Genomic DNA, 23664 nt, shown 5'->3' with positions numbered 1-23664 from the left:
CTGAGTGCAAACCTCTGTTAAAGGGAGTAGTTGGCACAGTGGCTGCTGGGATATATCAGCTAATAACAACTATCACTCAACAATACAACTATACAAACCAAACCAACTTAACAGTAGCACAGGTGATGGGCAACTGACTGCAGAGGGCACAGGCTTCTCATCTGATGAGTTCCCAGATGGGGAAAGGCACAGCAGGAAAAGCTATAGCAGAGTAGCTCACTCAAGAGAACTATGAGGAACTCAACAATAACAAAATTAATCTGTAATTAATACAGCCTGGTCCCCAAAATAAGTAGTTTGTACTATTTTAGAATTAGATTGCTTTCACAAAGACCAGATCAATTCACTATGGCTTGAATCACTTGCTACTGTGTACAAAGGAAACACTTCCTATATCGAGACTGGAATTAGATTGCCATTTACCTGAGGCTGGAGTCGTCATGTTACAATTAGCTTTATTTTTGAACAAAGTTTCATCCACCACCTTACAAAAAATGGTTTAGTGTTCACTTGCAGGTAAAACCATTTTGCATAGTGAAATAATACTTGAAGGATTAATCTTTCAAAAAGGATTCAATTTTGCAGAATTCTGTAAGAAAGACTTAAACAGAAATGTTTGGGAGGAGATTTCATGCAAGAAAGGGTTGTTGAGGGAATTATTTCACAGGATAACAAAACAAAACAACAAAATAAAACCCAGGCAGCTCTTAATTACAGTACACTGCTGTGCAAGATTTGCTGGTTCAAGCACCAGCTGAATTTGTATCTTGTTCTTAGAAACTTTGTTTCTGTAACTGACAAAAATGATCCCCTGCTAGAAGACCTCTAGTAAGGAGCAGGAGAACACAACTGAAATGACAAAACAAAAAAGTGCTCATTTGTGGAGATCTTCCCTTGTTTCCTGTAGTGCCGCTGGAGTAGCATCTTGTGTCACACAGGTGACATGAGCCTCCTTTGGACCTGTGCATTTCAGAACTGCACCTGAGTAAGTGCATCACCTTGTGCTCCAGAAGGCAGGGTCGGCTCTGTAATACAAGCTGGCTTAAAAATATTCTGCTTGGCTCCAGAAGTTTCCTGAGAAAACATCATTTATTCAGATGGACTCTACTTTGCTTCATAGGCCTCCGAGTGTCTGCGGATCAGGTTGAACTTGCCTGCAGGGTCAGGGACATACCACTTCTCCCAGACTTCAGCATAGGAAGCTGTTCGTCCCCAGGGTTTGAAATGTCCATTCCAGTGGAGCAGCTTGGCAGCTTCCACAAACTGAGGAGAGTACCTTTTGCCAGCACTAGACCCTTCAATTGAAAAAGAAGCAGTGTTTGAAATAAAGGCAGCTGAAACACCAACGTGCAAAACGTTAACTTCAAAACAAAGGATTTAACAAAGGAAATCTTATCATTTATAGAGAAAGGAGGTAATAAGAGAAGCAGAAATGAGGGCAAAGTGAAAAACAAGCAAGTGCAACTAAATGTCACTTTGATCTCTCTGTGTCTATTTTCATACACTGCCTTAACTTCCAAGTTCTTTAAGACCCACTTAACACCCAGATGAATTCAGCAGCCTATGTATTGTTCATCAGAAACATAACCTGAAAAAGCTCTCCCAGCACTGGGGTCTCACCAGTAGAACAAACATGAATGTCTGCCCTTCTCAAAAGTTTTGGAAGAAACACCTTGGATCAAATCAGATACAATATATTTGTGAAAAACGAGAAGGATTTTGAGTAAGTCAGCAGCTTGAGAAAGACTCAGGCCCACAAGCCCCAAGATGGAACTGCAAAGCTGTTTTTCCTAAAGAACAAAGGACAGAATAGGAGAATAAAAGCTCACTTTGCTACATCATCAACAAGATGTCCAGCTACAGACCCAGAAAAACACCCTGGGGGAGCAGCATCACAAATGCTTCATACATACCAAGATGTCGGACGTTCCACATGGGATCAATACTGGAATGCTGCTTGTAAAACACAATTAGCAGTGGAGGTGTTGTGATGCTGCCAGCCAGAGTCTTACTGTAGAGCTCCTCTCTGGAAGTTGAAAGGATGTTGATCAGCTGATTTTTCACTTGCAGCAGAGATACACACACAGCCCTCCGTTCAAAAGGGAAATGCCACCAGCAGAACCCAAGCCGTGAGCTGCTGGCACCCCTAGCCTGGGGTACTTACACCACATTAAGTGCCATCCACTTCTCCAGTTGTTTTGTGATGTTCTGTAATTTCCATTCAGTCAGATTAGCAACAAAAACTCCGGGATTGAAAGAGCAGGTGTTGGCTTTCATGGCAAGCTTTCGGATTGTTTCTTTTTTGTAATCTAAAAACCCAATGTAATTATACTGGAGGCGGGGGGAAAGAGAGTAGAAATTAGCTTAAAATGTATGGGGAAGTTCCTAAAGAAAAATGCTGCACAACTCACAGCAGACAGGTGTAAGTTGAAGTTGTTATAGTAAATATCCCTTCCTTTAAAATGATAGAAAGGCAACCTTAAGAGGTGTAATGTTTTAAAAATATGATTATATAGACTACATATTTTAAGGAATGCTGCATCATCTTAATAATACCATATTATTAATATGGTACCAGTCTCAGATAAAGTACCTTTTATACATTCAGAAATGAAAAATTGTCCCTCCAATGTCCTCAGACCTCCTGCTGTTCCACAAGAATTGCTCTCATTGTAAAGCACAGCAAAAATTCCAGGTAATTTACTGTGCCTGAACAGAAACTGCAGGTCCCATTTGTAAAATTGGTTTGGGCAGGGACAGTCACATGTTTAGGTTTCAGCATTTGGAGCATTCCCAAATGCCTGAGATCTACAGTACTGTTATCACTGAACAAGACTAAAACTAACCTGATTGCCTGCTCCACGGACAGCAACTTTACTACTGGTTGAGTCACAGTCATCTGAAAATGCAGCTGCATGTCCAGGTTTCAATGGGTTGTTGTAAAGTTCAACAATATCATCTGGAAAATGGAAGCAAGTACAAGAAAATCAAAAGCAATCCTGACTAAGTGCCAAGTTAGGCTTTGTTCAGTCCATTGTTACAGCAGATAAAGCTATTGAGTTTATCCAAATCCACTCATATTTACAAAGTTTGTACAGAAATGTTTGGGTTCTGTGAGAGATAAGATACTGACCTCAGCATAAGGCCAGTGGCAGCTAACAAAGGTCCCATACCTTGCACTATTACATCATCATCCACATAGATGACCTTCTCTGCATGAGGTACAAAGCTGGGCAAGTAGAATCTTGCAAATGTTAACTGTGAGAACAGCAAAGTAAGAGAAGTGGAGAATTAAATTTAAAATATGTCCAAATAAATGTGAAATTGACTGATTTTTCTGGCACTTATCTATGGCATTAATGTCCAAGACAACTTCTATAGAGAAAGTAAAATAGGCAGCAATATCCTACAAAAATAAATTTTAAAATAAATAGGTTCCATCAATTCCTGGTTTACCATGAATGTATGGATTGATAAACTAACTTTGAAACTGGTCTATGTAAGAATTTATTATTTCTCCACATAGATCTGCAGTATTTCTGAGGTGTTGGCATGATTGACATGCCAGCTATGGTGCTTCACTGTGACTAGCAGCAAAAAATTATCCTAGGCGTGCATAGGTAGATATTCAAATCCATCTCTCACTATCTAGATATTTAGTTTTACTGAAATTTAGGGATTTTATTATGAAAGATTCCTTCTATGCTAACAGAATTGGTTTGGATCTCCAGCTGGGTTCAAAAGCCAACATCAAAATATAATGTTATTAACTACTAATTGCAAAAAGTAATCAGCATCATCCTCACTGGTTTGAAGGCATCTGCCTTTTGGGGATCCACTTGTACTTTGCCTTCTAAGACACGAGGGTCGAAATCCAGAATTCGGTATCTGATGTTTTTCAGAGGAGGGCTCCTCAGCCACATCCTGCCAGCAGGAGAAAGGCACAGATCTTGTTAGATGAGACAAAATCAAGGGAAAAGCAGGAGACCCAGCTAACAGCGACACAGATCTGGATGTGGCCACTCACTTCCCTGCCCAACAAACACATCTGGGATGTAATTGATGCTGACATCAGCGCTGTCCTGGGTGGCCACAGGGGCAAGTCCAGGGTCAGCAACTGCACACCTGGGCCATGTGAAAGGTACGAGGTCACTTCTTGCTTTATCAGAAATACACACTCCTGTTATCACAGGTCCTTCCCAAAACCGTCAGTGTGGACAGAAGGGGATTAGAATAACAGGATCAAAGAACAATCTACAAAAATGGAGAAACATGATTGCCAGCATTTGAATTGCTCAGATGAAGTGTAAAAGTACCTTTTACAACCCTTCCACCAACAAAATCCTCACTGGTTAGATATAAGCCCATTGGAAAAGATATTTCTTTTCCGTCCCTGAAACCTGACCAGGAGGAATGGTGGGACTCCCACAGCAGCTCTGTCAAAAAGCTGCTGGGACGGGGAGTTAGGGGAGTACAGCTCCAGGGAAAGGCAGCTTGCTCTCCTCTCAGAAATACAGAGTTCACCGTGCTGTGGGAACCCAAAGAAAAGGTCATTACCTCAAGTGATCCACAGTATCATTCAAAGTAACAATGTGGAAAACCACGTTGGCTCTGGTGTTCTGGTAAATGCTGTTCATGGCTGCAATTGCACCTCCGAGCCTCTCATCTGAGGCTGCAATGACCACAGGAATCTCCTGGTCATTCCTCTCATCTGCCAGCCTCTGGGGAGCTGCAGGAATGAAATCTATAGGCTGAAGTCCTAAGGGACTTGGATCTGTGGAGTAAAAATTGCATACGTTTTTATTATTATATATTATTATTACCACACTAAAATTCCCAACACTTCAATTATTTCTGCTACACACTTGGATGTCTGAGCTGAGGTGTGGATTACAGTGAGCCAGTATCAAACACTCAGAGCATCAGCTTTTGAGAATCTGAGAAGCTAATGAATAGAATAACACATTTACAGAAAACTGCACACATTTAACCACACATATTCACACACAGCACAAGGTCTTAAAAGGCTGAGTGACAGTAGTCTGCACTTGCCTTTGGTCCCCTCTGGCACACCTATAACCTCATTAACTTTCCCCTCCCATTCACTCAAACCACATGGTAGGTTCTGTCTGGCCAGAGCAGGTGTTTCCCCACCAAATCTTAAATATATATATGTGTATATGTATATATATATATATATATATATATATATATATATATATATATTTAAAATTAAAATAAAACCCAACAAACCTGACAATTCCCGTCTCAAGAAGTCACTGAGGCTTAGGAAGTTATGGTGAATAACCAGCAAAAATATGACAACAGCCACTATAAGGATAGAAATGTTCACTGAAAATTAAGAAGAAAAATCTTTATCAATATAACCAGAAAACAACTGAGAAACTCAGATACAAAAGATATAAAATCAGACAAGCACATATACACATACCTTTCCTTAACGTCATTTTTCTCTTCTTATTTTATTAGCATAAGGTTCCTGCAAATCTGCAAGACAAAAATACAGCAGTCACTGTCAGTGCATTCTTCCATGAGGCACAGCACACCATCACCAGGAGTGTCACAACAATTTCAGTCCTAGGCAGTGACTGTTTCCCTCTGTCAGTTTTATGACATACATAAAACTCTATGTCACATTTTTAAAAGTGAGTATGGTTTCAGGAAGTTCCTAACTACAACCACAGAATCACAGGATGGGTTGGGTTGGAAGGAACCTTCAAGATCACCTTGTTCCAGCCCTTGCCATGGGCACAGACATCATCCCAACTTCTGTGGGCAGCCTGTGCCAGGGCCACACCACCCTCACAGGGAAGAATTTCTCCTCAATACCTAATTTAAACCTGCCCTCTGTCAGCTGGAAGCCATTCCCCCTTGTCCTGTCATCCATGCCCTTGTCCAAAGTCCCTGGCCAGCCCCTGTAGGCACTGGAAGGCACTCTAATAGGTCCATGTCCTTCTCATGTTAGGGACTCCCTCACTACAATCACACATCTAAGGAAGATCTCTGAGATAAAAAGGAAACATGCAGATCTTGCCACTTCACTGACAGAAAAAAAAGGGCCAAACTCCTTCTGCCAGTCAAAAGTAATCTGAAAGATCTGGAAAATTATGCATGTTTTCTTTAGTGTGGCAAGTATTTATTTAACTATCTGAACTGGAAAAAAAAAAAAAAAAAGCAGATAAGAAGGCAGTACCATCATGTTATAGAAGGGGTAGAAACACAACACCAGGGCAATTTCGGTAAGAAATTCAAACATGCTTGTTCATTATTTAAGGGTCGAGGTGAAATCAGAACAAGAGCTGTGTATCCTGGCGTGTGAAGGAGCTGTCAAATGACACACAGAAAGCTCCTTAACAACACGCATAATTGCAGAAACGGTGAGAGACTTGCGAAATCCCTAAATTAAAACACCTCAGACTGTGCTGTGACTGTTACATGCATCACAACCACTTTCTTCCCGCTGCTGCAGACATATCAGCGGAGCCCAACAAATCCCTGCCCTGAGCTCTCCGCGCACCACCGCACTGCTGGCAGGGGCGGGACACGGAGCTTTGCCTGGGAGCACAACGCCACGTCCCGTCGTGCGACTCCCAGCGCCAGGGCTGAGGCGGGCACGGACACGGCCGGCGCCTCAGCGACACGCGGCAGCCGGGCTGGGGACAGTGACAGAACGTCGCCTGCACAGGGATGCTCACGGACCACAATTCAACCCACACTGCGCCGCTCCGCCGGCTGCCTGCAGCGCACACCGCGCTCCCCGGGCCGCTCTGCGGGCACAGCTCCGCTCCGGCGGGCCCGAATTCGGCTCTCCCGCACCGCCCGCGGCGCCCCGGCCCCTCACGGACCGTGCGCCCGCGCCGCCACCGCGGCAGCGCGCGGCCCGCGGGTGCCCGCCCAGGTGCCTGACCGCCGCCAGGGGCCGAACCCCCGCCGTGCCCACCCCTCCGCGATACCGGGGCCGCGGCGGCGCCCGGCGGCTCCGTGGGACGAGCCCGAGGCTGGGGAGAGAGGACGGCCCGCGAGCTGCCGAGTCAGTGCGGGTTTCCGACAGGCGGCTCCGCGGGGCCTCGCACCTGCCGGGGAGGGCGCCTCCACCGGGGTCCTGCGGGGAGAAGCCGCCGTTGCCGAGGAGATGCGTCCCGGCGGGCTGGGGGTAGCGGGAGCGGAGCAGCTCCGGAGCTGCGGCGGCGACGCTAAGGCGATGGCCTGGGCTGGAGGCGGCACCCCCGGCCGACGGAGCTCTGGGCGGGGCGGACGGGGCGTGTTTCCGGCCAGCTCAGCAGGCTTCTTCCGCTCCGCCGCGACGAGCGCCCGTAGCAGCGGAGAGGCCGCGCCGCGCCCCGCGAATAGCAGGGCCCCACCCGGGAGCGCGGAGACGGCTGCGAAGAGGAACGGGAAGAAGCCGGAGAAGCGCCGCCGCCATGCTGAGCGTGTTCCGCTCCATCCCCACGCAGATGGTAGGGCCCGCCCGGGCCTCGGCACCGGGGCACTGCGGGCGACAGGGCCGGCGCGGGTTTCAGTGAGCCCTGCACGCACGGTCACACGGCCGGCGCGGGCTCAGCCGCCCCTGCGCGATCTTGGCACCCGTGTACGAGGCACGGCTAGGGGGATGCAGAATGAGTCCCTGTAGTTCGGGTTTTGACCTGCGAGTTGGGACTGTCATGCTGTAAAAGGAAGCTGTCTGTGTAAGGGAAATTCCTCTGTGCTTTCCTGCCTCTGCTGTGGAAGGACAGAAGGCAGCGTATGCTCCCAGAGAGCCGCGTTTTCTAACGTCATGCCAACATAGATTAGTTGGGTTTGGAAGGAACCACTGGAGATCATCTAGTCCAACCCTCCAAGGCAGGATCACCTGGCCAGGAATGAATCCAGGTGGATTTGGAATGTCTCCACGACTTCTCTAGGTAGCCTGTCCCAGTCCTCTGCCATCCACAACATAAAATTCTTCCTTCTGTTGAGGTAGAACTTGGTGTGTTTTAGTTTATGGCCATTGCTCCTCATCCTGGCACTGGGCACCACTGAAGAGTGTGGCACCATCCTGTTGGCACCCACCCCAGAGATATTTATCTGTCAGCCTTCTCCAGAACACAGGTGCCACACACACCGTGCCCTCTCGGGCGCAGCCTCTTCTGTGGTGATACAGCTTTACTTAGTGATGTTAAGGTGACTACAATGATATTTTGAACTTGCATTACTTACCCTGATCAGACAGTGCTTGCTTCTGTTTCTAGGTGATGTGGTCAAGCCTGCAGAGGAGGTGTTTTCAGCCACTGTAAGAAAAATAATTCCAATCTGGTTTGAAAGTTGAACAAAAACGCTGAGAACCCATGGTCAGGTAGACTGTAGGATCTAACCTGAAAGAGTTAAGTGGGAAGGTCTGTGTTTTGAATACCTGACTAAAAAGTGTTTCTTTTCACAGGACTACAAGGGCCAAAAATTAGCAGAACAGATTTTTCAAGGAATCATTCTTGTCTCTGCAGTAAGTATAGTAGACCTGTGGGTGAGAACATAAAGGACTATTTTACTTTCTGATCTTATAAATATTTTTCTTATTGTTTGGGGTCACTTAAAGCTTTAAACAAAGTCAGAGGGGCTCTCATGGATTAAAACTTTTCTACTTCCCATCTTTTACTTTCATTGTTGGCCTGCACTTTTGAAAAGGTTTGAAAGATATACATGTTTTGAAAAACCTGTATTTTCCTAACTAAATCCACCCCCTGCATCTTAACCATGTAATGGGAGAAGTTTTCCTTCATTTAAAGTTTGAATTTTTTAAATGTTTGTTTTTCCAGGTAATTGGTTTCATCTATGGATACATCACTGAACAGTTTGGATGGACTGTCTACATAGTTATGGCTGGATTTGCTTTATCATGTTTGGTAAGAATGTTTTTTCCCCAAACCAAAAAATACATGCATTGTTTAATCTGGAATAATTGCTAAATTGAGGGGCTGTCCGCACAGACTAATGCTTGCTATGCAGTTCAGATTTATTAATACATATTTGTGCTTCCTTTGATCTGCATAAAATGCTTTGCAGCCCATTAAGTGCTTTTTTTGAAATGCTAGCAGAATTTTTGCAATTTAATATCACTTTTGAGTTCATTTTTAATTTCAATTAAAAGTTAGAGTAAGTCCAGCTGACAGCATTAGTAGCAGAAAGGACAGGGAGGCTTTCTGTGCAGAAGCAGCTTGTCATGACAATTTTGCAGCTGTCCCCTGCTGCCTGAGGAGACAATGAGGCAGAACATGGAATTTCAGGAGCAATTCCTTATCTACACATGAGAGGTGTCCCACTCCTATTCGGGCACTCCCAGTCCTGTTTTACACGTGGTTCTTACACCTCTCAAGAGTTCAGATACAGCACAATTTGACCAATCACTACTCAAGACACACACACATTCCACTTTTTGAAAAGCTCCTGTAATTCTCTGGCATCATCATCATCCATCTGCTCCTTACTTATTTAGACATTCCTGAGTTACTTACCTGTGATGCCACGTTAGGGGAAGGTCTCAGTGCAGTGTGGGAGGTGCTGGGAATGCTGGTGTCACCTCAGGAGTCCTTTTTTCTTCAGGGTGGGTGCTGTCCTCCTTCTTGCAACACCCTGGGGTGCTTTAGTCACATACTTAGGTGTGACTTTGCAATGTAAACTGTAAATGTATATGGAATTGTAAGAGTTTTTAAGGACTAATAGAGAATGAGTTAGGGCTGAAGATTTTCCTGAGGAGCTGTACAGAACAGCCCCTTAGCACTCAGTGTCCCTGTTCTGACTGCCTCCTTTGCCCTCAGCTGACGCTCCCTCCGTGGCCCATGTACCGCCGCAATCCCCTCAAGTGGCTGCCTGTCCAGGAGTCGGGCACTGAAGAGAAGAAGGCAGCAGACAGGAAGCCAAAGAGACATTCTAAAAGCTAAAAATTATGGTTTCCAGGCTGTTACTTTGTTAAGTTTTGTTAAATTAATTTCCACTGAGAAATACTTCTTGGCTTAGTGTTTGGGTTTTTTCTTAGTACTTTGTATCCATCCATGAGTACAACCCAGCTCTGCAGAGAGCATGAAGGCTGAAAATTGGGTCTGGAGGTTCAGGGGAGTCACTGGGAACACAGGGATGGGGGGATTAACTTCAGAAGGCTACTGGAGGTCACAACTTGAGTCTTTCACTAAAAAGGAACACAGTGAATCAAATGAACTTTAGTTAAGCTGTTGCCATAGCCTAAAAGATTAATAAACAGCTGAACTTCTATTGGAATGTTTTCTAACTGTGTGTAAAGCAAGTTGTCAGTAGTGCCAGGTTGTAACAAATACTGTGAAATGGTACATACCCCACAGTTCTGAAAATAACTCTTCTTGGATAGGGGAGTGCAGAGGGCCAGTTTTTGTTTAAAATAAATTTCCTTGGAAGAACAAGTAAGAATAGCTTTTGAAACACTGTAACTTGAGCATGTAGTGTGTGAGAGGCCGCAGGATCCATAGGTACTGTGTTTTATTTTACTACTGTCATGTCAGTAAGCTCCCTCACAGCTGCTGGAGGTTACAGTATTTCAGCTACAGGCAGGAAAAGAGACAGGTTTATAATTTTATTTTACAAATTCAATTCCATTTGAGTTCTTTATTATTTAAAAAACATGTGCTTTTCCTGTAGGTATGGTATGCAATAATGCCTGGGGGCTGTAGCGAGACACTCTGTATTCAAATAAAGAGAAATAAGTGTTTTATCTTTTCCCTAAGAGATTCTGGTCCTGGGCACTTTCATTCCTAAAAGGAATTAGTATTTGTAAGGCAAAGGGATTTCTCCAACTGGAACCATGGTAACCATGGCTGCATTCCTTTCAAACATTTTCAGACTTACTTCATCCAGATACCAAATGCTTTCCCCCACCTTGGTGACTGCCTCAGCAACAACACTCAAGAGCAAAGTATCTCCTTACAAGCAGTAGAGCTGCCCCTTCAGCACTTGGACTTGGCAATTTACACAACCTGAGGAGCTTGAGTTCCTCAAAAATTAGTAATTGTCTCTTCATGCTAAATTTTCACAACTATCTGATGTAATAGATTATATTTATCACATCAGAGCCTTGGCAGAGATTTTTGTTATTTAGTATGAGACCATACCAAAAACCTTTTGCTATGACAAATTCAAACCAGAACATAATCTTTTTTGACACTCCTTAGTATACAAAATTTGGTATCGACTCCTATGGAAAGCAACTTTTTAAGAGAATAAAAACTAAACTAAAATAAAGAGAAACTCAGAAGTTTCTCTTCTGAGAAAGTGATAGCCTGGTTCACATTTTAACATGAAAAATATTACTATGAACTCTTAACATTTCCTGCAAGTTCACCTCCTTATTCCAGCAAAGGAGATCAGTGGATGAACATGCTTTGTAAGCTGGTCCAGTCTATCAAAGGAGCTAGAAAACAGTTTTTTTCTCCAAGGAAAAGATTCCAGTCAGAGCTTCACATTTTCTTCAAGGAATTTCAGGTGCCGAGCCTTTGCACTGTAACTCACGTACTTGTCTCCCATGTGCTCCCGCAACTGCAGCTGCTCAGAACACACACAGAACAAAACCCACAACATTTACTGGCATTGAAAAAAAAGCAGATGCTACCAAAATATTAATAGAAAAATACCAAAGCACTCAGCTAAAAGAAGCATGTGAAGCTTGGGAATGTGGATGAGAGAGAAGAAAACTGAACACTGCTGTTGTCTAAAAGCAAGAGACTTTCAAATCCCACCCAAAAATTTAAAATACAAGATCTTCACAGCTTACAAATCAAATACTGCCTGGGTAAGTGTAACCAAGTTTTGAATCAAAGGACTTGGAGGTATTCCTTATTCACCTCTACTGAGGATTGATGTTAAATTATTTCTTATTTTGGACATAAGGGGCATAAGGCAAGTAATGTGAAGGTAAACAAAAGAAGTTGCATTTGAACATAGTCTACATCTAGAATCAAACTTAAGCATGAAAATTACAATATACTTAGGTCCTTGCCTGCTCATGACTACATAAAGACCTTCTGGAGTCATGGTTTACCCTAGCTCAATAGGATAAAGAGCCTGCTCGTTTATCTAGGTTTATAAAAAGTTAGACTATTTTATTATGGAAGACATTCACCTCTCTTTTTGCTTCATCATCTTCTTCCATGATTCTGTATACCTTTTCAAGAAGTTTCACTCCCAATCCTTGTACCACATCAGATCTCAGGATTTCAACCATTCTTCTAATCTTGTAAGGGACCAATGACATATCTATTAAAAATAAAATGCAATTAAAGAATCAGTGCAGTACTAATTACTTTCAGTACAGACTATTTTCATATTCTGCAGAAGAATATGGGACAACTCTTAAGTATTACCACAGAATCCCAGAGCACCAGACCTGAAGGAATCTCTTCCATTTTTAATTCCTCTGATTCATCAGGTGATTTTCCATGCAAAATCAAAGTATCTCGATACTTTCTATGAAGTTTAAACTCTGGGGCTGGGGTCGAGGTTACACAGCACTCAGAGTTCTCCTTGGAGTCCATTTTCAGTGTCCATGTCATCAGCTGCACCAAGTCATTCATTTCATTGACACTGCTTTTCCTAGGAGAGAAGAAATAATTCAGTCACCATCATAATGCAACTTCCACCCTGCATCCCAAGGACTTTCAATGAGTTAATTGAGGTCCTAGTAAGTATTCCATGTTAAATTATTTGTTGTGGTGCAGTTTTATCAATAACAACAACAGTACTATTTCATTTAACAAAGGCTCAGAGCCCAGTAAAAACCCCACAATCCTACTGGCTACTGCTGACTCTGGTAATGCAACAAATTGCATCTTTTGAAAGTTGCTTACACTGACAAAAATCAGAAATAAATTCAGCCTCATTTATAGTGGAAAGGATGCACATTGGCACCTTTTAACTTGTGCTTTTAATGCATCCTGACAGCAGATGTCTTTTGATGCTCGAAGATTGTTTTCCTGGGAAGCTGCAGTTCACAAAACCATCGTGCACAATCCCACGGCCCAGAAAGTTCAGCATGGGAAGTGTATAATCACAGAGAGACAATAATCCAATGGGGCTGTTTTCCTCTATGCATCCACATACTTCTTCAATCACTCACTATGCACAGACAAAGTGTGAAAGCCTTTTTTTCCCACTCCAAGTCAAGGTCCAGTATAGCAGTGAAAATTCTTGCAGAGTATTAAACAAAATCCTTACTTCTCCTTGGAATCACCATCAGACTTGTCTGTAGAGCTTGTGGAAGAGCTTAGCTCATCATCAGACAGGCAATGGGCTTCTCTCTTTCTCTAAGAGAAGAGGGAATAAATAACAAGAATTCTAATAGTTGAAAGTAATTCAGCAATATGGCATATATTACTGTTCCTACATGGAAGAAATACTTTTGACAAAGTTTACCTGAGAAATGCTGGGATCTGATGAGGACTGAGGAACTTTAACACAATTTTCCACTCGTGACTTTGTTTCAACTGCTGCACCATTTAATGACTGTCTCACTGGAACCACTGTAAGGATGACATTTTGACAATATTTACAACTAAGCTGTGTGTATTCTGAATTTGTTTCATGCTCATGCAAGGAAAAAATTTATCCCCTAGCAGAAGACAGGCAGCGAGGTAGGTATTTTGCTAATAGAAAACATTGAAGTTTCTGTTTGAAAGTGAATATTCTACATTTTATGTACATTTCAAAGACAAGTTGTCAACACAGAACACAACTGAACATAGCTAAAAAGCCGAAAAATACAGACATGTTAACAGAACTTTTTATTAAACAGAGAACTACCCCCTTAGTGCACTGTTCTGAAGATGGCAGTGAAGAACCAACAAGAAGTTATAATTTCTTCAGAAGAAATTCATTAGTCACTTATACATAAACTGTTCACATATAAACATAAAAATTACCAGAGGGAAGCATCTCCCGAGACTGTTTCAGCCTCCTCCGTTCTCTTGCTGACAAGGGCCGCTCCTTCAAAGGAAGTTAATTTGATCTTAATTTGCAATCACCATTATGGCTTTTGTTTTCTAATCACCTAGCAAAAAATCCTTTTGGACTGATATGGGAGACATGCTTAATTATTTATTACGGAACTGTCTTCAGTGAAACCAATCTGAACTTTAGAAAAGGGGCTTCTGACCTCCAAGGCTCAGCAAGGCTCATCCCACACTGAGCAGGGCTTCCATGAGGCAGGAAGCTACCAAAGACTTCTTTACTCACTGTGCACACACAGGGAACAAACTGCTCAGAAGGAATGAGACAAAAACCAGCAGACACAGTTTTCATCACTAACCTTTGGAATGGCTGCTTGGCTGGGTTTGGCACTATCTGCAGGCTCAGGGTGCTCTGCACCCCTCTGGGCTGTCTTTGGGGTGACATCAGAAGGAACAGGTAGAGGCCGAGGAGAAACTGCTCTGAACTTGACAGAAAAGCGAGCAAGAATTTATATATTTTTTATTAAAAGTTTAAGTACTCTGCAATCTAGAAGACATTCTTGCATGGTAAAGCTGGATGCCAGAGATTTTGAATCCTTTTGTAACCTCTTCACATCTCGCAGCTTGATCCTTCCCTCTCCTCATCTCTGCTTGCATCTGTTTCCCTTCTTTCCATCCCTACATCTTATCCCCCTCCTCCCAGGCTATTTTTCAGCCAATGCCTTTGCAACAACTGTCCCCACCCCCAAATAGCAAAACCCAAAGAGAAAACCAGGTTATCAATGACCAATCACCCTCTTCTGTAGCCTTATGGCTTTCCCCAAAGAAACCTCCCTGCTCAGTGTGGAGGAACTGACAGGAGCTCCATCCTGTCTGCATGCCAAGATTTTCTTCCTACAGTTTGCACTCAGAAGCTCAGGGCAGCCATTACACATCTGTTCTAAAGCACTACTAAGCCACTACCCACCACAAGTAGCCTTATCCACAAAGGTACTGACTTATAGTCACAAACAGTGAGAAGTCCTGATGGAATTTCCTAGGAAACACTGCAACCCAGTAAAGGCACAGCCCATCTGGCACACCCACCTCATCCCTGAAAGGTACTGGGGATTTTCCAAGATTTACTCAGGCTGCTTCTAAGTCACCTTCAGTGATCTGCGTTTGTTACCACTGAAGTTATACAGACACACATGAAACAAGAACAGCATAAACACCCACCCTTTTTTAGAAAATAGGTCCCACGTTTAAAGAGGAAAAACACAGGAGTCTTAAAGGAGAGAGGAGAAGTATTTTTCAAGTATCTGCACCTTCTCTGAGCAGCCTTCAGCAGGCTCTCTCTTCTGCTGCTGCTGCTGCTGTGGGAGAGAGGGTTCACTGACACAGCTGTGAGGCTGCTTGTGGAAGGTCATTTTTCCCTGAGCATCTCCTGAAACTCCATGACTGACATCATCCTAATAAGTAAAAGCATTTTTTAAAAAATGCAGACCTGTCACTTCCAGATTTACACAAACACACTTAAAAAAAATCAAAACAGGCCTCTTTACTATTTGGACTGCAACCACCTTAACATAGCACAGGTACAAGCACAATAAATTCTTATTTGAGAGATAAAATACCTGCTGTACCAGCATCTTTAGCAACTAAACCTTCAAAGAAGGTCACTTACTTGAATCACAACAGGAACAAAGGGTGCTAGCAGCTTTTCAGTAGAATCCAAGCTCTATAACAAATAATGATTTCTCATTAAAAATCTTATGGTAGACCAAAATTAGGTGAAAAGACAATCACCACCAATTAGCCCTCTGATCCAAATCAAGATTATTCAGGCCTATTTACAGCACAGAACAAAAGTTACAAACCATTCTTACACTCTGTTCACAGCTGGGAATGCAAATTTTTTCCCTGTAAAAACAGAATTCCAATCATCTAGAGAGATGCAATCCCAAAACTACTTTACCATATTGCCTTTGCAAATCTGAACCCAAGGCTCCTAACTACTTAAGAATCTCAATAATTACATCAGCAACATCCTACTTTGCCAGAAAAACATGTGCAGCAGCTCTCTAAATTTTAAGAGCTGGCCACTGGGTAAATCTACTTCAAATAAGCATAAATGCATTACCAGGTCAGTTTGCTTTTGGTCTTTTGATACAGGCTGCAGGAGTTTCAAAGTGTCATCCTCATCTTCTACAGAATCAACAGAAGATGGCTTTGATTCAACACTTTCAGCTTTAAAAGCCTGTCTTGCTCTTTGCTGTTGTCCATCTTCCTTAATTGGAAGGTTATTAGATGTTATTTTAGAATGGCCTGGCACATGTACATGCTTTGCTTTATTATTCTCTGGAATGCTCTCACCGCCACACTTTTCACTTCCCTGCTTCATCCTTTCAGACAGGGGGACATCAATGTTCACTCCACTGACTGTAGCTATGGAGTCTCCCAAGCTGTTCAGATCATTTTTGCTTGGGTTTCTTTCCAACTCAACATCTAGTTTCTCTGAGGGATAAAATTTGCTGGCTTTACATTTGCTGATGCAATCTTCTTCATCCTAGGATTAAAAGAAAAACAAAAAGTAATCTTTTGCATTTTACACACATATGAAAGGATTCTCTAAGCACTAAGGAAAATCAAGAACATACCAGAGCATATAAACTGAAAGGAAATTATGATTAATAACAGATTAGGAGCCTCAAAAAAGTCAAAATCCACATTTTTAAAGAGATACAGATTTGCAAATGACCTATTTCAGGTACTGGTTCATACACATGGAATACACCTGCTTTTCACCAGGACCATGAAAGCAAAGTTGTACTCACTTGGCTCTTCCCTAAGGGAGGAACAAGCACCAAGAGTTTTTAGGATGTGCTCCACCACATATATTCAGTATTTCAACATTGAAAGCTCAAACCCAGAACAGAAGACTTTTTACAGAAAACAAAAAATAGGCACAAGATTAACCATTACAAAAGGTTTGTTGTAAGCGCTGGAAAGAATTTCAACAATAAAGAATTTTGGTTGTGACTATAATTAATTTTTAAATACGTTTTTGATTGGAAAAAACTATTACCACTTGTCATGAAATACTTGAAAAATTATTTGACCCCAAATACTCCAAGAGCAACTCACATAAAACCAGGTGTTGTTTAGTTAACATCTTACAGATCTGGCAATTAGCTGCACTGATCCACAGGTGTTTAATTACTTCCACTCTTATCTAGAAACATTTCCTAATATGAATTTTACACATTGCTGGGATTCAGATCTAATGTTCTCAGGGATGCTCAAGGCACTTGTTATAAAACTGAGATTTTTATCTAGAAAAAGCAAGAGGGATCTGGGTTTTGGTTTTTTGGGTTTTTTTTTTTGTTTAAGGTAAAACCCCCCATATCTTACAACTTTGTATTTTCTGGCTTGCTCAGAGGAGCAGTTTTGGTGCGCAACATTCCTGCTGTGAGATTCATTCTTTGCTGAGATGACAGAACAAGGGTCTTTAGGTTTAGAATCCACTGTTTTCTTATGATTTCTAGCAGCTTTCCTGTAAAGAAAATGAAAGTTGCTCATTCAATCACCATCAACAGGGTCTTAAAATATTTCTTTTGATTATATTTATTAAAAAAAACCCTGCTCCACTAAAGAGCTTTCATACAAAGAGTATCAGATACTGGGATTTTTCAATAGACTGTGCACAACAACCTCATTTTCAATTCTAGAAAAGGAGCTTAAAAACTCAGCTCAGACTCTGCCAGCAATATACACTTGTTCTGCAGGGCACCGAGGTCAGTTCTACCTGGAAGCAGTAAAATAACTGACTAAACCTGACAAAGAGAAATAATTATATCAGTGTATATCAAAAGGAACTTGGTTTTTCAACTCACAGATGATAAACAGCCTCAAGAACCATAAGGAAAGGTGTGTGTTTTCTACCAACTCTATTTTTTTAAGCCCTACAGAGTTTTATTCTGCATTTGCAGAAAAAAATTATTTTCCACTCTAATTCCCTCATATTTCTCAAATAATTTAAAGAAACTGATGTTCATATGTTTTGTAGCGGCACATAACAAAACTTACTTTATCCTGCTACAAAACCCAGGAAAAGCTGTAAAAAAAGGACAACAATAGCATGAATATTTTGCACAGAATCACCCAAATGAAAATGTCTTACGCCTTCGTGGCTTCCAAAAACAAAGCAATCTGTTGTTTGATGTACGGCTGTCTCAGGATGCTTTTCACACTCGGTCTCTCCTCAGGTTTTTTACTGAGCATAGTTTGTATTATTTCTACCAGCTGTGGGCTGTAATCCTTTGGCATGGGAGGCAGCTGTGAAAGGAAAGAGAAGTCTGATATTATTTAATATATTCATCAACAGGGGCTACTTCTAGAACATTTATGTGAGATCATTATGGTCAGATACATAAAAAAAATATGTGTAAAAAATAGACTTATTGTTCAAATGCTGAAAGTTACCTAACTGCCTAATGTTAAACAAAACATTGAAATTCCAAGCGTGTGGTTAAAAACTGCTCCTAATTTTATTAATATGAAAGCAAAAGTTCTGTAAATGGGCTTAAACATTTCTATAGAATAAATCCACATTCACTTCATTGCATGCCAAAGCAAGAAGACACTTAAATAAGCTAATCTTACATAACAGGAAAATGCCATCACACAGTAATTTAATTTTTATGCAATGTTTATGCAAAATCAGAAGCAAACTGAGAAGGTTGTCTCAGAACTTTGAAAATTACTCAGTATATTCATTAAATGAAGAGGTAACAAGAAACTCTAGCCATACCTACAAAGGAATAACTCCCTTGATCTGGTATCACATCATCCACCACCATGAAACAAGTCTTACATATAATGGTGTATATTACATGCAAGTATTTTTAACTCCATGCAATATTTCTGATTAGAAAAGATCATCTCAATTTCTAGATAGGAAATCCAAGCACAGAGAAAATTCCAGGAGTTTTTACCTTCCCTTCAATAATTCGATAAGCCAAGGAGTTCATGTCCTTGGCATTGAAGGCGTGTTTCAGGGTGGCCATCTCATAAACACAGCAGCCCAGGGCCCAAACATCAGACTGAAAAAAGGGGAAGAGAAAATGTTTGGAAGCTTCTTATAAGTTGTACAAGTTTTATCTTCGGACTTAGTTACCTGCTTTCAAACAGGCTTTTAATGACACTCAGCTAATTAAGCCCAAATCCCATAGCAAACTTCTAGGTTCAGTCTCCCTCTTCTATTTTTAATTTTGAGCAAGTCAACTATTTCCTTAAAAATATCCCCAATTTTTTCCAAAAGGAAGGGTAGAAATTAGCCATCTTTGGGGGAAATGTTGCTTGTTTCCTTTTTTAGTACAATATCTGTCCTAACTGTGAATGAAAAATCTTGATTTTTCATTGGAAGAAGTCTCCCTTCAGTTCTTGCTAATTACAGACACTCATGGTGTGTTTACAGCAAGAGCTGAACATGTTGGCTTTGTTCCATTATATTTTAAATTCACAATAACACTGCTTATTCCTCTCATTAAAATTTCCTTTCCTTCCTTTGTTTTATTTTTTAATGCTGCTGTTATTTCTAATACAACTTTTGAGTGTAAAACTTCCTATCTGGTATATAATAAATTCAGAAAGTCTCTCTAACACAGGCTGATATTTCTGTTCCCATTCTCTATCTCTCCAGCTGTGACAGGTACAGGCAGCCAGCTGAACACCTTGGCTGTGATAACTTAGCACATGCTCTGAATTCCTAAACACAGTTTGAGAAATAAAAGTTCCTACAAATCTCTCTCCTATTTTTTTTGTTTGGCATTTGGGAAGATCAAAAAGACTTGGAAGCAATAAGAAACCAAAATCCACAGGTAAGACTGTAATGATCTCAGACAAATAAAGGAAGGTTCCTGAGAAAACAGAAGTGACATTGACATACTGTACCTTGTAGTTGTAGGGTTTGTTAGAAAAGAGTTCAGGGCTCATGTAGTACGGGGTGCCTATGAGAGTGCTGGCCATGTCATACTGGTTTTCCAACACCCTGGCTATTCCCAGGTCTCCCACTTTGATTATATTCGTTCGTGTCAGGAAAATATTCTGAGTTTTAAGATCTCTGTGCAGAATGTGCTTTTCATGTAAATACTAAGGGGAAAAAAAATCATATAAATAAGGTTAATCAACTTTTAACTGTAAAATCTCATTATACAAGTCAAAGAAAGAAAACATGAAAGTGGAACACAGAAATCTCTCTCAAGGTCAAATTTAATGTAAACTTTCAAACTAGAGAAGCATATCAGACAAGAGTTGCAAACACCCCAAAGGCAGCTACTGTCTACTGTGCCACAGAGGGGTGGACATAAACTATGTCAGCAATTTCTTACTTAAAATAGTTGATTTGACTGCAATGATCCATTGTTAATGTACTAATAACCATTGTAATTAGATGCTAACCCAGCCAAACAGGAATCCAAAGGCTGCAGCTTAGCTGGAATTTTTAAATACATAAAAAGTCAAATTAAGTTTATATCTGATGGTGACAAAATTACACTTCATTGTACCTGCAATGCCATGGCAATCTGCACAAACCACTCCACCACCCGATTCTCAGGCAAGAGTTTTCCCTTCTGCTCCTTGAGCTTGTGGTAGAGGTCTCCTCCCTCACAGAAGCCCATCACAATGTAGAGGTGGCCATCATCCCCCTGCCAGGACTCTCTGTAGGTGACAATGTTGGGGTGTCTCAGCTGGGATAGCAGCTGTGCCTCCTGCTCTGCTGCTCTCCTCTCACGGCTGGAAGCACTTCTAAGGTTTAACTTCTTGATGACATACTGTAAAAGACAAGGCAAGGTAAATGGAAAGAGATGAAAGTGACTCTGCAGAAGCCCTAGGGAATTCCCCAGACCTAAAGGAAATGCAGTATTTGAAATATCTACTGATTCATCTACATGGAGGCTGCAGTTTGGATGAAAGTTATGTAGAATTTCTTCTCTTCTACCTTTTCACCATAAAAATGGAACAGGTATGTTCCATTCATCCACCTGAATACAACTCTGCTCAGGAATTTTGTGATGTTTTGCTTTCTTCTGACTAATGTTCACATTTCTCTTTTTTCCCCCTTTCTTCTCCCCTTTCTCTCACTTTAAATGTGTGTCTGTCACTCATCTTTTAAGCCTGAAGTACCGGTTTGCACACCACAGTTGCTCTCAAAAAGGCCACATCAATAATAAAATTAAATATATATAAAGTATGCAGTCATGTGCAAACAAATGATAAAAGCCATCTGAAAGAGACAAAAGGTCTTTTGCTCATTCCTAAATTTCTTTATTCTTCATTAAGATGGGTCAAGAATTTCTCGAACCTACATACAAAAGTTGTTATCTACTTCCTTAATATGAACTACATTAAATGTAATTCTACGGAATTTCAGGTTTCAGCAAAAACATTCATGAAGCTAAAGATGAGACAATAAAATCCATAGAACACTTTCATCACCCACAACACCAATATTTAGGTCTAACCTGGCCCTAATCCTGGTGAAAATTTTGTAGGACATCACTTTAGAGCATCAGCTTTCCACAGAACAATCATGTCATGGTTACACTTGTACCTGCTCTTATTGGAGAGGTTGTAAATCAAAACTTTTAAAATATTTTTACTTGCTGAATTTTAGCATCCTCAGAGATGGTTCAGTGTCTGCTCTCCAGGCTGCACCTATTAATTAGCCCAGCACATTTAATTAGTGCTGAAGAAATGCCCCTATATACCAAGGGAACCAATTACCCAGAAAACCCACAGCACCTCGTGACTTTGTGTTTCAGGAGCTTTCTGGATAGAACCCGTGATGCTGCAAAGCTTCCAGAAGGAAAATCACAAAGCTAATTGTGTACAGCATCACCTGACTTCAAATTAAAATAGAAATACTGCAACTACTGTGGTCTGTGTGACAAGTCAACTACAACTCTTATCTTTGGGCATGAAAATTGTTTAGGCTTATATCAGCATCTTTTAGAAAATACACACCAAAATGCAAAAAGAACATATATTAGCCTTACTTTAAACTTGGCATCAATTATATTTAGTTTAATGAGCATGTTTTCCTGGCAACAAAAACACACTGACTTCTCTGCTGAAGTCTATTGCAATGCTCTTCCACCTTATTTGATACCAAATTGTGTATGAATTCTATTTAGTTTTGTTTTAAACACTTTAAGTTACTTGACCTTCTCCACAAAAATCCAGCATTCAGTTAATAGCAAATACCGTTAAATAAGACAAAACTTCCTTCACAGAAAATGTGGCACTGTGCCAAAGCCACAACAAAAAATCCTGATCATTGCTACAGAAGAAAGTTTGTAAAAGCTGGCAAAAGATAAAACACAGTAAAGCACTCCAACTATCATGCAACTACAATCAGGAAGCAAGGCTCTTGCTAGTGTTAATGACCAGCAGCACCACAATGAAATCCAAGGACCTGTATCCGAGTGAAAGTGACCTCCATGCACTGTTTACTTTTAGGATCAGGCGAGGTTAGAAACTCTTTGAGGACACTGGACTGTGCACGTGCTGGTGGCCTGGAGGGAACAAGTCCTGCCATCACTGCTACCCACGCCAAGGGTCACAGGGATTTACCTCGGGATTCCATGCAGCGAACAAGTGCCCCCATCCGGGAAGGACACACCTCTGCTCCCTGCTGGGAACAATCCTCCTCCCATCATCTCCAGTAAAATCCCGGCCATAAGCTCACACAGCAGGTTCCTCTGAATGTTCTCCGTCCCCATTTCTTTGCCCTCTCACATTCCTCATCAAACAGCTCTGCTTTAGCCAGACTAGACAGATTATTCCAGTTTTCCAACAAAAATGCTTGTGCTTCTACTCTGACACAACCAGAACCTTCCCGGGAAGAGTCTTCTCCACACCTTTAATAAAAGTTCTTTTAGACAAGGGAAGAGAACAGAAACAGCAGCTCGGGTGGCTGCAGCCACACCCCAACACCTGGTGATGGTCACAGCCCCACTCCGACACCTGGTGATGGTCACAAAAACACCCCGACACTTGGTGATAGTCCCAGCCCCACTCTGACACCTGGTGATGGTCACAAAAACACCCCGACACTTGGTGATAGTCCCAGCCCCACCCCGACACCTGGTGATGGTCACAGCCCCACCCTGACACCTGGTGATGGCCAGAGCCCCACTCTGACACCAGGCCGCAGTCACACCGGTACCCCGACACGATGCCACGTCCCTGGTCGTGCCCAGGGTGGGCCGGGACCACCAGCCAAAGCCAAGCCACAGCTGGGTGCGGGTCACAGCCGAACCAGACGCCGCGGCACCCCGCTCAGCCCAGCCCCAGGCATTGCCGTCAGGCCGAGCCGCGCCCCAGACCGTGCCCCAGCCCCTCGCTACCTGCTTGCGGTCCTGGCGGTGCCGCGCCAGGCTCACCTCCCCGTAGCTGCCCTTGCCCACGGCCCGCAGGAAGCAGTAGGCAGTCAGGGGCATCCTCCCGCCGCCGGGCCCGGGCAGCGCCCGCTGCCATAGAGATGCCCGGGGCGGCCGCGGCCATGCAGCGCCCGGCGCGCAGCTGTCCGGCGCGGGCGCGGCGCCGCGGCGGCCATTTTGGAAGCGGGCGCGGCGGCCATGTTGAGAGCGGGCAGCGGGGCTGAGGCCGCGGACCCGGCCCGGGACAGCGCTGTCCCCGCCCCGAGCCGCGCGAGGCGCTG

At 42.5% G+C, this 23664-nt stretch overlaps 3 protein-coding genes across 8 annotated transcripts; 1 reads left to right on the top strand and 2 right to left on the bottom strand.

The window, feature by feature from the left end:
* Nucleotides 1-438: 438 nt before the first annotated feature.
* On the bottom strand, nt 439-7234 carry GLT8D1 (glycosyltransferase 8 domain containing 1). Its single transcript, XM_059856305.1, has 10 exons — nt 7095-7234; nt 5453-5508; nt 5254-5352; nt 4558-4774; nt 3807-3924; nt 3174-3258; nt 2847-2959; nt 2165-2331; nt 1914-2026; nt 439-1295 (listed from the first exon to the last, which is right to left on the bottom strand). Exons 2-10 carry the CDS (start codon nt 5466-5468, stop codon nt 1105-1107), a joined length of 1119 nt encoding a protein of 372 aa, XP_059712288.1. The 5' UTR covers nt 5469-5508; nt 7095-7234; the 3' UTR covers nt 439-1104.
* Nucleotides 7235-7290: 56 nt separating this feature from the next.
* Nucleotides 7291-10746, top strand: SPCS1 (signal peptidase complex subunit 1). Its single transcript, XM_059856308.1, has 4 exons — nt 7291-7478; nt 8438-8497; nt 8811-8897; nt 9810-10746. Exons 1-4 carry the CDS (start codon nt 7443-7445, stop codon nt 9930-9932), a joined length of 306 nt encoding a protein of 101 aa, XP_059712291.1. The 5' UTR covers nt 7291-7442; the 3' UTR covers nt 9933-10746.
* On the bottom strand, nt 10582-23530 carry NEK4 (NIMA related kinase 4). Of its 6 annotated transcripts, none has more exons than XR_009487841.1 (16): nt 23351-23529; nt 20507-20773; nt 19893-20090; nt 18935-19042; nt 18121-18275; nt 17352-17493; nt 16081-16506; nt 15625-15678; nt 15266-15409; nt 14318-14443; nt 13932-13995; nt 13426-13532; nt 13228-13316; nt 12378-12606; nt 12137-12270; nt 10582-11559 (listed from the first exon to the last, which is right to left on the bottom strand). XR_009487841.1 is itself a non-coding variant. In XM_059856296.1 (16 exons), the coding sequence occupies exons 1-16, from the start codon at nt 23441-23443 to the stop codon at nt 11467-11469; spliced, it is 2406 nt and encodes an 801-aa protein (XP_059712279.1). In that variant the 5' UTR covers nt 23444-23529; the 3' UTR covers nt 10582-11466. The 6 variants fall into 6 exon arrangements, 5 of the variants coding, with proteins under 5 accessions (XP_059712279.1, XP_059712283.1, XP_059712280.1 ...); XM_059856296.1 differs by having other exon boundaries at nt 12401-12606; XM_059856300.1 differs by lacking the exon at nt 23351-23529 and adding an exon at nt 22575-22848 and having other exon boundaries at nt 12401-12606.
* Nucleotides 23531-23664: the final 134 nt, after the last annotated feature.

This window comes from Haemorhous mexicanus, chromosome 11 (genome assembly GCF_027477595.1).
Source record: "Haemorhous mexicanus isolate bHaeMex1 chromosome 11, bHaeMex1.pri, whole genome shotgun sequence".
NCBI classification, from domain to species: domain Eukaryota; kingdom Metazoa; phylum Chordata; class Aves; order Passeriformes; family Fringillidae; genus Haemorhous; species Haemorhous mexicanus.
Note: the sequence above shows the minus strand (reverse complement) of the source record. Positions and strands in the feature narration are given on the sequence as shown.

Excerpts from the sequence above, each read along its gene's own strand:
- GLT8D1 (XM_059856305.1), bottom strand. Across the intron at positions 3,259-3,806 it reads AGGCAGATGCCTTCAAACCA|TTAACATTTGCAAGATTCTA; the intron begins GTGAGGATGATG and ends CTGTTCTCACAG. Across the intron at positions 2,960-3,173 it reads TGATGATGTAATAGTGCAAG|ATGATATTGTTGAACTTTAC; the intron begins GTATGGGACCTT and ends TCCATTTTCCAG.
- SPCS1 (XM_059856308.1), top strand. The coding sequence starts at position 7,443 with ATGCTGAGCGTGTTCCGCTCCATCCCCACGCAGATG. Across the intron at positions 7,479-8,437 it reads GCTCCATCCCCACGCAGATG|GACTACAAGGGCCAAAAATT; the intron begins GTAGGGCCCGCC and ends TTCTTTTCACAG. Across the intron at positions 8,898-9,809 it reads GATTTGCTTTATCATGTTTG|CTGACGCTCCCTCCGTGGCC; the intron begins GTAAGAATGTTT and ends CTTTGCCCTCAG.
- NEK4 (XM_059856296.1), bottom strand. The coding sequence starts at position 23,443 with ATGCCCCTGACTGCCTACTGCTTCCTGCGGGCCGTGGGCAAGGGCAGC. Across the intron at positions 20,091-20,506 it reads AGATTGCCATGGCATTGCAG|TATTTACATGAAAAGCACAT; the intron begins GTACAATGAAGT and ends TTTTCCCCTTAG. Across the intron at positions 15,679-16,080 it reads ACCAAAAGCAAACTGACCTG|AGCTTGGATTCTACTGAAAA; the intron begins GTAATGCATTTA and ends TATTTGTTATAG.